The 18024-nt window shown below is 45.4% G+C and overlaps 1 protein-coding gene across 1 annotated transcript in view; it reads right to left on the minus strand.

The window, feature by feature from the left end:
- The window catches only part of UVRAG (UV radiation resistance associated), an 89511-nt gene that overhangs the window by 1078 nt on the left and 70409 nt on the right, over positions 1–18024 (minus strand). Inside the window, exon 14 of the mRNA XM_060273928.2 lies at positions 6094–6185. Within this exon, the coding sequence (XP_060129911.2) occupies positions 6094–6185 (92 nt within the window). The remainder of the gene's footprint in view (positions 1–6093; positions 6186–18024) is intronic.

Genomic DNA, 18024 nt, shown 5'->3' on the forward strand with positions numbered 1-18024 from the left:
TCCAGTCCAACCCCCTGCCAAGCAGGAAACACCATCAAAGCATTATTGACATATGCCTGTCAAGCCTCTGCTTAAAGACCTCCAAAGGAGGAGACTCCACCACACTCCTTGGAAACAAATTCCACTGCCAAACAGCTCTTACTGTCAGGAAGTTCTTCCTAATGTTTAGGTGGAATCTTCCTTCTTGTAGTTTGAATCCATTGCTCCGTGCCCTCTTCTCTGGAGCAGCAGAAAACAACCTTTCACCCTCCTCTATATGACATCCTTTTATATATTTGAACATGGCTATCATATCACCCCTTAACCTTCTCTTCTCCAGGCTAAACATACCCAGCTCCCTAAGCCGTTCCTCATAAGGCATCGTTTCCAGGCCTTTGACCATTTTGGTTGCCCTCCTCTGGACACGTTCCAGCTTGTCAGTACATGAAAGGCGCACTTCCTATCCACTGCACCACCATTTAGTATTGTTTTGCTTTAGTTCATTTATGAGGCTCAAAAGCTAAGGGTGGCACTGAATGTATGGCCATGGGACAGGGGAGAGGGGGAACCTCACGAATCATATGCCAATTTACCAGCAACATAGGCACAAGGCAGGTCACAGTCACTCTCGACTTGATCCAACTTGGCCAGGTTTTAAACTTTTACAGAAGTCCCAAGCTTATTTGAGGTCCTGGTACCCTGAAAGCTTGCACGTTCTGATGTTAACAGACAGTGCCACATGCAAGTCTCAACTTTGGATGCTGCATCCTAAGCCATTCACTTTTGCTTCTCCCTTTCTGATGAATTCCAGAGCTGGCTGTAAGGTACCCGCAACTCCCCATTTACTTGGCGGTTACCTTCTGGGGCACTGTGCGTCTAAGTGAAGTTGTGTATATTGGAAACACCACTGAAAATGCCTGCAAAACCTTCTTCTGCCCCCACCCCTTTTGTGATGTTTTCGGGTCTCTTCCGGGTTCGGAACGATGCATAGTCACACACATATTGAACGTGAATAAATGAGGGGCTGCCTGTATTGATTTATCTTCTTACTACCATCAAATTGCCCTAGGCTCAGGCACTTTCTCCCTTGTAACTCTAAGCGAAGAAATCCTACGTTTGTATCTCCCCAGACCCTGGAAGAGGAAACCCTCTTCAGAGGAGAATTTTGCATTCAAATAAATGCTGGAACTTCCAGACGACTTTGACATGCTGTATCAGGAACTAGAATCCCTTAAAGACCAAGACCTGCTCCCAACCTATTCCTAAATACATTTTTTTGGGGAGTTGGGGACGGGGGCGGGTCGGCAGAGATAGTGTCTAAAAAGTTGCACTGTGATCATAATTTATTTGGGCAATGTCTGAGGAGTTCCACTTTGGGAAGCTAAGTCAACTGGATGTTTAACTCACTTCATCTCCACTGCTCACGTCAATTAAGGTATACACTAGCTTTTTCCAACCTGGTGCCCATGCTGGCTGGAGTGGATGAGTTGCAGCGCACAACATCTGGAGGGCAACATCAGAACAGCTAACAATGCCATCCACAATGAACAATTATTTGAGGTGAAGCCACATGCAAATAGAAACCACTTTTAAGAATAATCGGCGCTACAAAATCAGTGCACTTATTTCTGCCTCGCTGTTTTTGCCATCATTTTTTAAGGCTTGCCTCCGACTTCCTGGTCAAAAGATCCTTCTTTAAAACAAAACAAAACTCTCGATTAAACCCCACCCCCCAAACAGATTGCCTGATTTTAATATGTTTGCAAAAGGCCTGCAAAAACCTATGTAAAGACAGAGTACAATTCACAGTCTCAAATATGTATCTTTCCCTCTGTACAAAATGTTCCCTCCGAGGGACATTACTTGATCGCAGCTGGTTAAAACACTAAATCGTGATTGTCTGGACCCCTGCCAAGATGCACAGCTATATAGCCCATTGGTATGAGAATACTTTAAGGGGGGGGCGGGAATGTAACTTAAACATTTGACCCCCCCCTACTTTTCTCCTTTTGGTTGCAAATATGACCTCATGGCAGCAAGAAATGAAGGTGTTTAAGTTGGTTTACAGCCATCCAAAGAGTTTGACACTTCAGGCAAACCCTTTGGCCAGTATCATGTCAACTACAGAAATGCGGGAGGGGGGGTCCTAACACCTCTTTAAAGATTATAGCTTAAATAATGCAGAGTAATGACGGGGGTCAATGAAAGGTGCCAGGAGGAGATGGCCAGTAACGAAAGCAGGGGAAACAGAAATCACAACATAAAGCGGTTCTCCTTTAGAAGATGGGGGAAAGGCAAAGATGCCGTGGTCTGGGCTCAGGATCGGTGCAGCAACTGGAGTAGAGGCCGTGTGAAGCTCCATGCTGAAGAAGATTGTGCAGGGGAAGGGTCAGCTTGCATGGTGTTCCCAACATTTCTCCCCCCCTATGCTGAAGGCAAAGAATCATGGAATCGAGGCCACTGCACTTATGGGATTCTTGCGACGTACCCACACCACAAAATTATGAGTATGGCACACAGGGAGAGAGAGGTTATACGTTCTTTTTCGAAGAAAGAAAGGCCAATGCATTTTGGAACAAGCCTTTGCCAGGGGGCGTGTTGCGAATGGCAATTCTCACCGCGAGTGCCTAAATTCACCACCGCTGTTACTTTCCGCGTGCCCAAACACAAGAAGCCTTGAAGCGACTTACAACCATGGAAACACGTGGCATGTTTGTCGCTGAAAACCAAATGCGCAGGAAAGACGGAATGGAACCTCAAAGGTGTTCATCCAACGAGAATAGGAAGGCCTAATCTTGCTCACACAGACCATAACCAGACTGCAGTTATGACAATGGTGGTGCCTGGCAGGTTTCACTGGGGAGAGATTTCCACAAATGTGGAAGACAGCACTGAAAAGAGGCCTGGTTTCTCATTGCCACCCTCCACACCTCCCTCAGAGGAGGGACTATATTAACTTCCAAAATGCACCAGTCCTAAAATCGGTCTTCCTTCCATCACCAGGAGTTTCCTCCTCTTCTCACTTCCCTGCCAGTGGTGCTTTCCTGGTTTTGTGGTCCTCGCCACCGCAGGAACACAACCTGTGGTCCCAGTTAGCACCTGAAGTGCACCGAAGCAGCAAGGAAAGGAAGCAGCCCCCTCTTCTACCCTCAAGATGTGAAATGTGGACCAAGCAGGAGCAGAAACCAGTTGTAACTGCCATGGACAGACAGCAAAAAGGGGGCAAAGTGGGTAAATGGGATCAGGGAGCTTATTGCGACAACAAAAAAAACCCATCTCAAAGTTCCCCTTTAGAGCTGGAAAAGGGTTTGGGCGGGTGGGACTTTTGGCTCAATCCTACAAAGGACTGACTTGCAAGAGCACCCATCCATCACAAATATTAACCCTAGGCACTATATATGCAAGATGCAGCGGCAGCCACTGAGCTGGAAGGCTTTAAAAGAGGTTTGGTCACATTCACAGAGAACAAGGCTACCAAACGGCTGTTAGTATTATCTCCAGCATCAGAGGAGCGTGCTTCTGGAAGCCAGTTGCTGGGGAGCATGGGTGAGAAGAGAGCATTCAGGTCCTACTCATGGGCTTCTGAGAGCATCTTGCATCTGCCAACCATCATGCCTAGCAACTGCTGATGGACCTCCCCCTTCCACAAACTTGTCTAATCCCTTTTAAAACTACCTAGGCTAGAGACCATTGTCTCTTGTGGCAGTAACTTCGTACATTATCTACATGCTCTACAGCAGTGTTTCCCAACCTTGTGCCTCCAGCTGTTTTCGGACTACAATTCCCATCATTCCTGACCACTGGTCTTGCTAGCTAGGGATGATGGGAATTGTAGTCTCAAAACATCTGGAGGCACAAGGTTGGGAAACACTGCTCTACAGGGAACTGGCTTCCGGCACCAGGCCAGCTGGCAGACCAACTCTGCGCTACAAAGTTGTCTGCGAATGCGTCCTGAAGGCCAAGTCACTATGAGCCTAAACTCACAACAAGAACAGCAGCAGCAGCAGCAGCAGAGTCTTGTAGCAACTTAAAGACCAAGGTATTTATTTGCAGCGTTAGCTTTCGTGGTCTGGAGCACCCTTCAACAGGGTGCTTCCTCGCAAATTCTTTTTTTGGGGGGTGGGGTGGGAATGCATATGCTCAACACCTGTCAATCTCACCCCACTTGTCACAAAAGACACTGGATTAAAGGCAAACACAGGAGAATTATCAAATGGAAGGAATCCCACGGAAGTGCTGTAAACAAGAAAATTCATGCAGAGGGGGTTTACCCTCCCCAATCTCATTCTGACAGAAGCGAAGGGGCATCTGGCAATGCTTTGTCAGCCGTGCGGATCAAAAGACTCTTGCAGTCAATAGTGTGCCCTACCTGCCGCACATATATTTATATATATGCTGCCATAAATTGTAATAGCTGGAGATCAACTTAACCATCTGTGCACAGTCATTTGCATGCAAACATTCCGTACATGCACATGTGAATGGGGCTCTGGCACTCAAGCGTGCTTGCGCCCAACTTCCCTAGCTGGAAACGGGCCCCCCCTAATCTTCCCCTTGAGGGAGGATCTATGAAAAGCCTCATTACCATTTATACTGTAAGGAAGTACCAAGAGGGACCGTTCAGAATCATCGGACCTATCTGAGCCTTGGAGGTGAGAAAGAAATGAGCCATAGACATGCGCCGAGGGGGAACGCGATAGTCCCAGAGAGGCAGGGCTAATAGCCACACAGGTTTTGAAATATTAGCCAGGCAAAGAATGTGTTTTGTCTTGATAATGAGAACATGCCACTCTAAGGAGCCACCCAGGGACAAGGGTCTACCTCAAGTTGGAAACCAGAATTCCACCGCGGGGAAAGCCAAATCCTGCATATTTTCCACCAGCAAACTAAGCTATGCAAATGACATACACCGCATGCTGTCGCTTGATCTATTTGCTAGGTGGCTGGCATGCTCCACCCAGCCTCGGTGGCAGGGCTAATAAGAATGCCAGGCAGCATAATATTAATTAACCAAGGCTTGGACTTATCACGCCATCACATTTGTGGCTGAACTGTACGAAAAATATGATCAATAGACATTTGGGGTGGGGGAAGCTTTGAAGAAATATGGAATTGGGGGGGGGAGATACAGCCATCTCACATCTGGAAGCCCCACAATCTCTTGACCCCTCCCCAAGTTCCAGAGGCTTTAGAAAACCTGTCTTGGCCTTTTAAAAGCTAAAGCTACTGCCTCGCACCACCTTGCCGACAAAGGTCCGTATAGTTAAAGCTATGGTTTTCCGAGTAGTGATGTACATAGCTGTCAAGTTCTCCCCCCTCCCTTTTTTTAAAAGGGTAATTCCCTTATGCTGAATAGGCTTCCTCGCGAGAAAAGGGAAAACTTGACAGCTATGGTGATGTATGGAAGGGACAGCTGGACCATAAAGAAGGCTGATTGCCGAAGAATTGATGCTTTTGAATTATGGTGCTGGAGGAGACTCTTGAGAGTCCCATGGACTGCAAGAAGATCAAACCTATCCATTCTTAAGGAAATCAGCCCTGAGTGCTGACTGGAAGGATGGATCGTGAAGCTGAGGCTCCAATACTTTGGCCACCTCATGAGAAGAGAAGACTCCCTGGAAAAGACACTGGTGTTGGGAAAGATGGAGGGCGCAAGGAGAAGGGGACGACAGAGATGGTTGGACAGTGTTCTCGAAGCTACCAAAATGAGTCTGACCAAACTGCGGGAGGCAGTGGAAGACAGGAGTGCCTGGCGTGCTCTGGTCCATGGGGTCACGAAGAGTCGGACATGACTTAACGACTAAACAGCAACACTGCCTGAATATGCAGCTTCATATTCAGTCTCAGATGAATTAAGAGATTCTTTAGCACAATATTCTAATTCTCCTGCAAGAGATCAGCTCCTATTTTTATACAGCACATCCAACCCATATGTGTTCGAGGCTCCTGGTCCCCAAGTCACAATCAAGTGACAAAAGGTTTGTGGTGGGACACACTGGAAACTAAAAAGTCATGAGAAAGAGCTCTAAGTGCAACTTCCTAGATATATAGTATGTTCTACAAACTTTTAATCATTTACCCCATCTTCCCATTACTGCAATGCACAAAACTTACCATCTGACCATGAGGCCGTGCTCCAGGAAGTTCTTCAGGTTAGGAAGTGTCTGCCTTAGATCTGTAGTTCCCAGCCCATGTTGGTATCTAAGCTATGGAGAGAGAAATAGGTGTATTAGCACATGATTCTTCTGAACACCTGAGTAAACCTTCACGGGCTTAAGATGGGACAGCGGCCTTGGCAAGCTGTATTCCAAGATCTGCATGCCAGAGAAGACATTTGCTGTTTGAAGGATGCAATTCCAAATACACATGTGAGAGCACCACTGAACACCATGACTCTTGTTTCTGAGGAAATATGGAGAGATTTACACTGCAAATCTGCAATCTAGAACCCCAAGGTCCACCAACCGGCACCAGTTGCAAAACAGCAGCTCAGACAGGCAGATGTACACTAAGAATGAAAAGGCTTGGTGCTTAGCCAGGAAATAGTAATCACTACCAATATCACAAGTCCTTTCACACAAAAACTCACTTAACGTTCTTGTCCAGCAAAGTGGTGGTGGGTGGTGGGGTGGAAGAAGAGGAGGAGGAGAAACTTTTAAGCTGCTGCTATTGTATGACAAACCTAGACAGTATATTAAAAAGCAGAGACATCACCTTGCCGACAAAGGTCCATATAGTTAAAGCTATGGTTTTCCCAGTAGTGATGTATGGAAGTGAGAGCTGGACCATAAAGAAGGTTGATTGCTGAAGAATTGATGCTTTTGAATTATGGTGCTGGAGGAGACTCTTGAGAGTCCCATGGACTGCAAGAAGATCAAACCGATCCATTCTGAAGGAAAGCAGCCCTGAGTGCTCACTGGAGGGACAGATCGTGAAGCTGAGGCTCCAATACTTTGACCACCTCATGAGAAGACTCCCTGGAAAAGACCCTGATGTTGGGAAAGATTGAGGGCACAAGGAGAAGGGGACGACAGAGGATGAGATGGTTGGACAGTGTTCTCGAAGCTACAAACATGAGTTTGACCAAACTGCGGGAGGCAGTGCAAGACAGGAGTGCCTGGCGTGCTATGGTCCATGGGGTCACGACTAAATGACTAAACAAATTGTCTGACAATTGGGAATCAGAAAAACCAAGCAATCTACCAGAAGATTCTTATCTACCTTTTCCCCACCCTTGCTTTGGGGCATATGTTGCACATCACACTTCTGAGGTGCTTGTGTACCATCACAAATACCTAAAATGTGTAAATGATAGGGATGTTCACCTGGCACCTTCATTATAAACCTTTAGGTGCCAGGCAAAAATGTTCCTTTTTAACCAGGCCTTTGGTTGATTTGATTGACATCCTATGCCCTTTTAAAATGTGGGGTTTTTTGGGGGGGGGGTGTGTGTGTAATTTTTATTTTGTATTTATGTATTTTGTGGTTTTATATTTTGATTTTATTCTGTGAACCACCCTGAGACCTCTGGGTGTAGGGTGGTATATAAATTCAATGAATAATGATAACAGTCAGAACAAGAACGTGCATCTTGGCCACTCAGGTGAACTAGCATCAATGAGACTGAGCCGATGGAAGAAGAATCCGAACTGTGAATTGCAGCAGCGCAAATGAAACAAAGCTCAAAGGCATTTGTTCACAGGTCTTTTCCCTGGCCCACCGCTCAGAAGTTAATGCTCCCAGGGAGTTTAGATTAAGGAAGATTTAGTACGATTTAAACAACTGTGCCTGCAGAGTGATTGCCTTTCAGCATGACTAATCGAGGGCTGCTGTTCGCTTATGCTTCACAGACACGGCTTGGTTCTCACAAGCCACTCCTGCCCATCTGAGTCTGCAGGAACCTCTTGTAATAATTGCAAGCTGGAGCTCAGAAACAGTCATGGACAGAAGGACTGTGGAAGCTGGAAAATTGGGCTTTGCTTGTAAGCAGGGGAGAAAGAACCACCAGATGCAAGAGGAGGAGAGTGCCTGCAACACTGGGGTGGCGGATGTTGTCCCCATCTTCAAAAAGGGGTGGGAAGACCCAGGTAAACTACTGAGCAGTGAGCTTGACAGGGAAGGTCCTAGAAGATACCAGTAATTTAACCCTCGGTCTGTGAGCACTTAGAAAAGGATGCTGTGATTACTAAGACGCAGCATGGGTTTCTCAAAAATAAATCATGTCAGACGAACCTTATTTCTTTTCTTTTCTTTTTGATGGGAGCAATAAGCTTGGTGGGTCAGGAGAATGCAGCGGACATAGTGTATCTTGATTTCAGTAAGGCTTTTGACGAAGTCCCCCATGATATTCTTGTGAGGAAGCTGGTGACGTGTGGTGTGCGCTGGATGAAGTAACTGTTAGGTGGATTTGTAGCTGGTTGGCTGACCAAACCCAAAGAATACTCATTAATGGTCCTTCGTCATCCTGGGAAAAAGTGACAAGTGGGTTGCCATAGGGTTCTGTCCTGGGCCCACTCTTGTTCGATGTCTTCATAAACGACTTGGATGAAGGAACTGAGGGGATGCTCATTAAATTTGCAGATGACACCAAACCGGTGTGTGTGTGTGTTAGCTAATGCTGCTTCCTTGTGACAACCCTATAGATATTTGAATATGTCTATTGTATCTCCTCTTAGTCTCATTTCCAAGCTAAACATCCCAAGCACCTTCAACCATTCCTCATAAGGCTTGGTTTCCAGACCCTGGATCAACTTGGTTGCCCTCATCTGCACACATTCCAGCTTATCAATAACCTTCTTAAATTGTGGTGCCTAGAATGGGACACAGAACTACAGGTGAGATCTGTCCAAGGCAGAATAGAGTGGGACTATTACTTCCCTTGATCTGGACACTATACTTCTGCTGATGTAGTCTAGAGTAGCATTAGCTTTTTTTTGCTGCTCCATCATGCTGATGACTCATGTTCAGCTTGTGGTCTACTAAAACGCCTAGATCCTTTTTGAGGTATCCCTTATCTTATATATGTGCATCTGGTTCTTCCTGCCTAAGTGTAGAACCTTGCATTTGTCCCTATTGAATTTTGCTAGCTTGGGCCCAGTCCTGCAATCTGTTAAGGTCATCTTGAATCCCGATTCATTATATATTTGAGTTACTTTTAAAAGCCCATCCTCAACTCCTAATGGTTCGTAGTATATAAATAACTGGATTAAGGGACTTGAGAAAGGCATGCATCAGTTCCAAATATAGGCAGGCTGGGAAGCTACGCAACGGGAAAGAGGCTATATTCTCCATATAAATGTAACAACTGTGCACTACTTTCGCTTAATCATTTTAATTTTCGGAGTTGTCAAGGGAATTCAACAGCACCATCCAAAAGAAGCCTTCAAGTCAGATAAAAGCTTTCTTGGCTCCACGTATGAGATCATTTTAGCTTTCTCTTAGGTATCACAGTGGAATTGCTGACTCTACTCAAGATTTAAGTTCTCCCTTTTAAGTGCAGTACTTTGCCGGAGGTGGGGAGGAATCAGCACATCTTTCTCAATGGGAACAGTAAAAGTGGTTTTAACATGCAGTCGACACACTTCAAGCAGCTGTGAAGATGCAGCTACAAAAGCATTCAGGATGCCAAAAGGGTCCCCACTATGATGGGGCAGTTATGGGCTGACCAATGGATGGAATGGCTCGAAGCCAAGTCCTGTGTAGAGCCAATGCATAGCAGATTCCTCCATTAACAGAGACCTCAGAAGGCACATCCACATAGATTATATTAGAGCAGAGGCAGGATAGGAGCCTAGGAGGGCTAAGGTTTTCTTGGGCCACCAGAAAATGCAATAAAATAAAATAAAATCCATTGTTGGGATATTGAAGTAAGCTGAAGCAATTGTGCAGGCTTCAGAGTTTTGGGAGGATGTCAATGCTGTAAGTTATAATAAAAGTCCTGGAAAAGGAAGGGTACCACCTAGCTCACATTAGCCCCTTTCATGAAAATGAAGCCCACAATGGGCCTCTGGATCCACCATAGAATAATGCAGATTATCACACATAGTTGCCATACATCCTTAAGAACCTAGGAGGAGGCTTGCAGGATCCCTCTAGAACTGCATCCTGTTCTCAGAATAAAGGTAAAGGGACCTCTGACCATTAGGTCCAGCTGTGGACGACTCTGGGGTTGCAGCGCTCATCTCGCTCCATTGGCTGAGGGAGCCGACGTACAGCTTCCAGGTCATGTGGCCAGCATGACTAGGCCAATTCTGGCGAACCAGAGCAGCACACGGAAACGCCGTTTACCTTCCCACCAGAGCGCTACCTATTTATCTACTTGCACTCTGACGTGCTTTCGAAATGCTAGGTGGGCAGGAGCTGGGACTGAACAACGGGAGCTCACCCCGTCGCGGGGATTCGAAACGCTGACCTTCTGATCGGCAAGCCCTAGGCTCTGTGGTTTAACCCAGAGTGCCACCCGCATCCCTCAGAATAGCCAACCATTAAACAAGCAGGCTAAAAAATGTGAGTTTAAAAGAGGGCAACTCCTAAAGGCTCTTCAGATATAAAGCTGTTTCATTAAACTTGACAGGTGTAGCAGCTACACAACAAGAGAAAATTCCACATCTAACAAATGCTAGCAGGATACAACCTTCAACTTGCCATTTATAGTTTCATCCAAGTGCAGAGTCCACACCATTTTAAACAGAGCACGTTTATATTTGGGTATTTTTTATATTTTGTTCTGCTTTGTTTTGTGGTTATTCAAACTTTTTGTAACCTGTTACTATAGCATAAATGCATTAAATAAATAAGTCTGGCAATGTTGGGCTCGTGGTCAAGGCAGACCTGGATGAGCTGCAGGCCACTATCACCTGCTATCTTTGCAGCTCAGAGGGTTTTTTGGGGGGGGGTGTCTGGGGAGGTGGGGGATCCTTCTCCAATCCAGGATCTGGGTTCAGCTCCAAGTCATATGTTGCTTTCTATCTGTGGACAGGGTGGGGCAAATGGCCCACAGACTCATTCCTCTCTCACAGTGAACAGGGGCTTAGAGGGATGGTTTCCTACCATGAAGCAACAGAATAAAATAGTTTAGATGGGGGGAAATGAGGAGCATCAAGCCTGAAAGCGGGGACACTGGCCGAATTGTGAAAGGCCACTGCCAGAGACCAGAGATAAGCTGTTGACAGGAGTACGCAATGCTGGATCAGAGCGCATTGTTTGTTCATAAACTAACCCCTTTCTCCATGGAGGTATGCCACACTTTGATTTTATTTGGTATTACAATGAAGACAAAGGAACCGTTTATATGAGTGAACTTAATGCTTGATAATAATAATAATAATAATAATAATAATAATAATAATAATAATAATAATAATAATATATTTGTACCCCGCCCATCTGGCTGGGTCTTCCCAGCCACTCTGGGCGGTTCCCAACAAAGATTAAAAATACATTAAAATGTCACACATTTAAAACTTCCCTAAACAGGGCTGCCTTCAGATGTCTTCTAAATATCAGGTAGTTGACATCTGGTGGGAGGGCGTTCCACAGGGCGGGTGCCACTACCGAGAAGGCCCTCTGCCTGGTTCCCTGTAACCTCACTTCTTGCATGGAGGGAACCGCCCTTGGCACTGGACCTCAGTGTCTGGGCAGAACGATGGAGGTGGAGACGCTCCTCCTTCAGGTATACTGGACCGAGGCCGTTTAGGGCTTTAAAGGTCAGCACCAGCACTTTGAATTGTGCTCGGAAATGTACTCGAGTGCTAGAGTGAGTTCCGCTCTTAAGAAGAGGTAAAGGAGACCCATTAAAAGCCGTCTCATTTTCAACCACTATTTTACCCAAAGTGAGTTTTTGAAAGAGGCCAATTTAGAGGGCAGTGCCATCATTAAGGGCTTCAAACCCAAACCCAACAAACCACAATATCAGTGTCTAATTCTTTTTACGATCAGGCCACAGTCTTGCACTATAAACCTGAAACATCCCAAAGTTTATGCCTTTGTATTTATTTAATCTCTTCAGTACCGTGAAGTGATGTTTATCAGATTTCAAGACATGGGCGTATTTGGTTTGTATGACCTCACTTGGAGGGAGCTTACGCATTAATCTAACAATCATATCTATCAAGAGATTGTTTTCTCTCTCTCAAGGGTTAGAAGTTCACTAGCCCGATGAGGAAACTTAATACAACTCTTGTTCCCATAAAGAACAGAGGGGGTTAAGAGGACAAAAACAAATCTAAAAATGTTGTCGTCTGAAATTTCAGATTTTCCACTAAAATTCGAACCAGAGTGTGGTAGGTTGCAAAGGAGTGCCAAACCACAGTTTGGTGTGTTGCTCCTCAGCTGCCACAGTAGGCAAGTGAATAGATATGGTTCCTTCCAGCTTTCACCACATGATTATCCAATGCTATCTTGCTCTGCCCATCACCTTCCAAAAAGCACTTGCGCCTTAATCGCTAAGATTGCAGTCTGCGTATCAGAGAACATTGATGCTCGGGACGATTCCAAACACATTACCTACTGCAGTGATGGCCAAACTTGGCCCTCCAGCTGTTTTGGGACTACAACTCCCATCATCCCTAGCTAACAGGACCAGTGGTCAGGGATGATGGGAATTGTAGTCCCAAAACAGCTGGAAGGCCAGGTTTGGCCATCACTGACCTACTGTAAAAACAAAAATAGTATTTCTCTAAAGAAAATCTTGATTTCAAGAGGGTCACTAGATGAGACGATTGATTGATACAAGATGGTATTAGACCAGGGGTAGGCAACCTAAGGCCCAGGGGTGGGATGCAGCCCAGTCGCCTTCTAAATCCAGCGCGCGGACGGTCCGGGAATCAGCATGTTTTTATATGAGTAGAATGTGTGCTTTTATTTAAAATGCATCTTTGGGTTATTTGTGGGGCATAGGAATAGTTCATTTCCCCTCCAAAAAATATAGTCCGGCCCACCACATGGTCTGAGGGACAGTGGATCGCTGAAAAAGGTTGCCGACCCTTGTATTAGACTCTTATCAAGCCCTATATAAAACTAGGAGAAGGGGACGACAGAGGACGAGATGGTTGGACAGTGTTCTCGAAGCTACGAACATGAGTTTGACCAAACTGCGGGAGGCAGTGCAAGACAGGAGTGCCTGGCATGCTCTGGTCCATGGGGTCACGAAGAGTCGGACACGACTAAACGACAACAACAACATGTAAAACAGTCCAACAGTCCACCTAGATTTACCTGGCAGGATGCATCCCTATTTATACCATCTCTGTCAGCCAAGATGGATGGGGCTATCACCTGATATCGCAGTGATGCCATGAGATCCATTCGCAAAAGCACAGCCCTATGCTTTCAGTTGATTGGCAGTGCCTGCAAACCCTCTTTCAGCCCAGCTGTATCTTTTTCTGCCCGGCCCCTGATGTCACGAATGCCATGTGTAGGACATGTGGGCTTTGTGTGGCCAGAACAGTGGCACAGACAAGATGGGGAGGCCAGGCTGCAGGTTCCCTGATGCTGATAAGAGAGTGGCTCTGCCTTGTACGTATCAGGACCACCAGAGAGGGTTAAAAAGAAACGGCTACTCTGGATTTCCATTCCTTGACATCCGTCATATGCATAGGTTATAGTACATTTTGATGAGATCTCTGAAGCACCTTTTACCCGATCATTTCCTGAAACCGTTTTATTATGCTTTGTGGGTTTATTTAGCATGTATGTATAGGATTGTGCTGTAAATAGACTTTCTACTCACAATCACAACACTTTTATTGGCATAAAGGGTTTATTTAGCATTTGCAAACTGCATTGATTTTAACTACAATAAAGAAAGGAAAGGCAAACATTTTCCTAACAAAAAGCAGAGACATCACCTTGCCTACAAAGGTCCGTATAGTTAAAGCTATGGTTTTCCCAGTAGTGATGTATGGAAGTGAGAGCTGGACCATAAAGAAGGCTGATCGCCAAAGAATTGATGCTTTTGAATTATGGTGCTGGAGGAGACTCTTGAGAGTCCCATGGACTGCAAGAAGATCAAACCTCTCCATTCTAAAGGAAATCAGCCCTGAGTGCTCACTGGAAGGACAGATCGTGAAGCTGAGGCTCCAATACTTTGGCCACCTCAGGAGAAGAGAAGAACCCTTGGAGAAGACCCTGATGTTGGGAAAGATTGAGGGCACTAGGAGAAGGGGACAACAGAGGACGAGATGGTTGGACAGTGTTCTCGAAGCTACGAACATGAGTTTGACCAAACTGCGGGAGGCAGTGCAAGACAGGAGTGCCTGGCGTGCTATGGTCCATGGGGTCACGAAGAGTCGGACACGACTGAACAACAACAACAGTGCGTGGAAAGGTAGGGCAGACTACAACTCTCTCTCTCTCTCTCTTGTGTGTGTGTGTGTGTGTTGTGGGGGAGAACTTCGTATTCATTAAAATAGGACCGGATTCTCAGGTTGAAGAGCTAGGAATACACAAGGACTCCTGTGAGCCTGCTTCTCACAAGTTTATCCGGCACGAAAAGCGTGAATGTGCTCGTTTACCTGCCCATCCCCACATATGGCTTTGATAAAGTGTCTACTGTAGTCAAGGGAAACTGAAACTAAAGTTTTAAACCTGACAACACCAAAGCATAAGATTGGTGTGGTGCAGCTGAAGCTGCTATTATTCCCTGATTGCTTAAAATTTGTGCCCCTTTTTATTTTAACACATTATAGCAAAGCAATGTACTATGAAAAATCCTAGTCTCACCTCCATGCATTATTAGCTTCCCGGCCCAGAAATCCACACCAAGAGAGTGTTAAGGGTAGAAAAGTGACACGCTCCCATGCTTCAAAATACCGCAGCCGGTCTGAGGTTCTTTACTTCATACAGCTCACAGTTATATGCCGATAACTTCTATGGACTGGTGGGGCACTGCATGGGCATTTCTAGATTTCTATGAACAATATGCAATGCACTGCTTGCATTTATTTAGCATACTTTCTCCAACAGATTGCTCAATGAACAAGAGGCAATATGCACAGTTATACATAGCAGACCCACTAAAATCAATAGAATTAGCTCCACTGAGTTCAACTACAGTAGTTAACTCTCGAGTGACTTTATATCACTGATTGAAAAATAGAGCAAACGGGTGCTTTGGATAATCAATAACCAACAGGCAGGTATTTTGTTTTAGTCTTAGATGTCATCAGGCTAAGCGTAGATGCGTTCTTGAATTGCATCACATCTATTAGGCACCCAGGAAATTTCTGGTCGCAGGATCATAGAATTGTAGAGCTAGAGGGGACCTTGAGGCTCATCTAGTCCAACCCCTGCAATGCAGGAATCTCAACTAAAGCACCAACGATTAGAAGCAATAGGCTATGTGTTGAGGAATGTCTTGTCTTTCTGGAATCCAGTATATGATCCTTTACTTTTAAAATTAATTCCACCTCTAACCAACACAGCCTGAAAGACCCGCTCCATCTGTCTCTTATCTGTTTCCACCTCATTTGGTCATTATAAAAGCTACTGTCTATGTATGGTCAACCACCCACCCCGCCCGCTTCTTCCCCATCACGTGTTTTAGATGGTAATCCTGCAGGCAGAGATTGTCTTGTTTTCACTGACTGTATGTAAACTAGTTACAGGTAGGTAGCCGTGTTGGTCTGAGTCGAAGCAAAATAAAAAAATTCCTTCAGTAGCACCTTAAAGACCAACTAAATTTATATTTTGGTATGAGCTTTCGTGTGCATGCACACTTCTTCAGATATCTGTGCATGCACACTTCTTCAGATATCTAAAGAAGTGTGCATGCACACGAAAGCTCATACCAAAATATAAACTTAGTTGGTCTTTAAGGTGCTACTGAAGGAATTTTTTTATTTTGTATGTAAACTACTTTGAGAGCCTTTTTCAGGGTAATAGTGCTCTAAACCAATAAACACACTATCCACAAGCAAAGGCCCCCACTTCTTCCCAGCAGCAGAGCCTAACGCATGTCTGAAGACATTCAGAGTTCTAATATAGTAAAAAGGTAAAGGTAAAGGTCCCCTGACAGTAAGTCCAGTCGCAGACGACTCTGGGGTTGCGGCGCTCATCTCGCTTTACTGGCCGAGGGAGCCGGCATTTGTTCGCAGACAGTTTTTCTGGGTCATGTGGCCAGCATGACTAAGCCACTTCTGGTGAAACCAGAGCAGCGCACGGATATGCCATTTACCTTCCCACCGGAGCCGGTACCTATTTATCTACTTGCACTTTTTAGCATGCTTTCCAACTGCTAGGTTGGCAGGAGCTGGGACCGAGCAACGGGAGCTCACCCCATCGTGGGGATTCAAACCGCCGTCCTTCTGATCGGCAAGCCCAAGAGGCTCAGTGGTTTAGACCACAGTGCCACCTGCGTCCCTTAATACAGTATTTAATATAGTCCCTTAATATAGTACTGAGCTGTAAATAAAGGCTGAAAGTTTCCCAGGTGTCCCCAAATCAAGGTCACCCAGGTGAAGCTAAGAAAAACAGCCGGCCAACAGCATTTTCCCATAGTTAGAAGCCAGACAAAATACTTACACATCTGTAATTTTCCAATCACTTGTTTTAAAATGAGAAAATTAAAATATTTGAATTTTCTGCCTTCTGACCAGCTGGAACTGAATGATGCAATATCTGCTTGTTTTATTTGTTAAGTAGTAAAACAGTTTCTTACGTTTCCAAGCACAATTCAAAGTGTTGGTGTTGACCTTTAAAGCCCTAAACGGCCTCGGCCCAGTATACTTGAAGGAGTGTCTCCTCCCCACCCCAATCGTTCTGCCTGGACACTGAGGTCCAGCGCCAAGGGCCTTCTGGCGGTTCCCTCACTGCGAGAAGCAAAGCTACAGGGAACCAGGCAGAGGGCCTTCTCAGCAGTGGCGCCCATCCTGTGGAACGCCCTCCCATCAGATGTCAAGGAGATAAATAACTACCTGACATTTTGAAGACATCTGAAGGCAGCCCTGTTCAGGGAAGTTTTTAATGTGTGACATTTTAATGTTTTTGTTTGTTTGTTTGTTTGTTTTGTTGGAAGCCGCCCAGAGTGGCTGGGGAAACCCAGCCAGGTGGGTGGGGTACAAATAATAAAATTATTATGTGCAATTGTCACCCTTGCTTTCTGTGTAGGAAAATTGGTTCTGCTGACTCTAAAGGACAAGAAGTGTTAGGCGAAGCCAAGCCCCACGAGTCTAAGCAGTAATCGGAAGCAAAATCAATTCTATTTTAGGGCGTGTGCAATCAAATTAAATTAGCAAGCAGGCTCAAAATACATAGACCAAGCCAGTTATGACTGCTAGTTAATACTCACCTCCCACTAGGCCACATTCACAGCATGCCATTTAAAGCACTGTGATACCACTCTAAACAGTCATGACTTCCCCAAAGAATTCTGGGAGGTGTAGTTTTTTAAGTATGCTGAGAGCTGTTAGGAGACCCCTGTTTCGCTCGCACAGCTACAATTCCCAGAGTGGATTAGCAATCAATCCCTCTTCACATCGGGCTGAAAACCTGAATATTTGCAACTCGTCAGTTCCAAATACTAACAGGGCTCTGTTGGCTTCTTTTTTAAAAAGAAAGAAAGAAAGAAAGAAAGAAAGGGAGAACTTATTCTTGGGCTTTTTAAAAAATAAATAAATAGATGAAACAGATGGAAACCATTACCAGCAAGTTGAAATGGAGCACACCGATATACCAGAAAATTGTATTGACCTGCTTATAATTCTACCTTGCGTTCTCCTAGGAATTAGATACGGCTTTCATTGTTCTTATTTTGCAATTTCACAGAGATTCCATTCTCCCCCTGGGGACGTGTTTTGATTGCCCAAAGATTTTGCTTTGTATGCCCCGGTCCTCTCGCCCCCCCCACCCCCCCCAAGAGGAGTCTGTGGGAAAGATACTGATCACGGAAATCCAGGATGAAGTGCTTCCTGCCTGACCTTAAGAGCCACTCACACAGCCAGCCTGGCCATCTACTGACTCCCTATGCCCAGCTTAATATGGCTGCTCCTGGAAAACTTACCTATGGCATCAACGGCAGTCTAAGGAGGGTGTCATACTCTTGTCTTC

The sequence above is a fragment of the Zootoca vivipara genome, chromosome 4 (assembly GCF_965207765.1).
Source record: "Zootoca vivipara chromosome 4, rZooViv2.hap1.1, whole genome shotgun sequence".
In the NCBI taxonomy this organism is placed as follows: domain Eukaryota; kingdom Metazoa; phylum Chordata; class Lepidosauria; order Squamata; family Lacertidae; genus Zootoca; species Zootoca vivipara.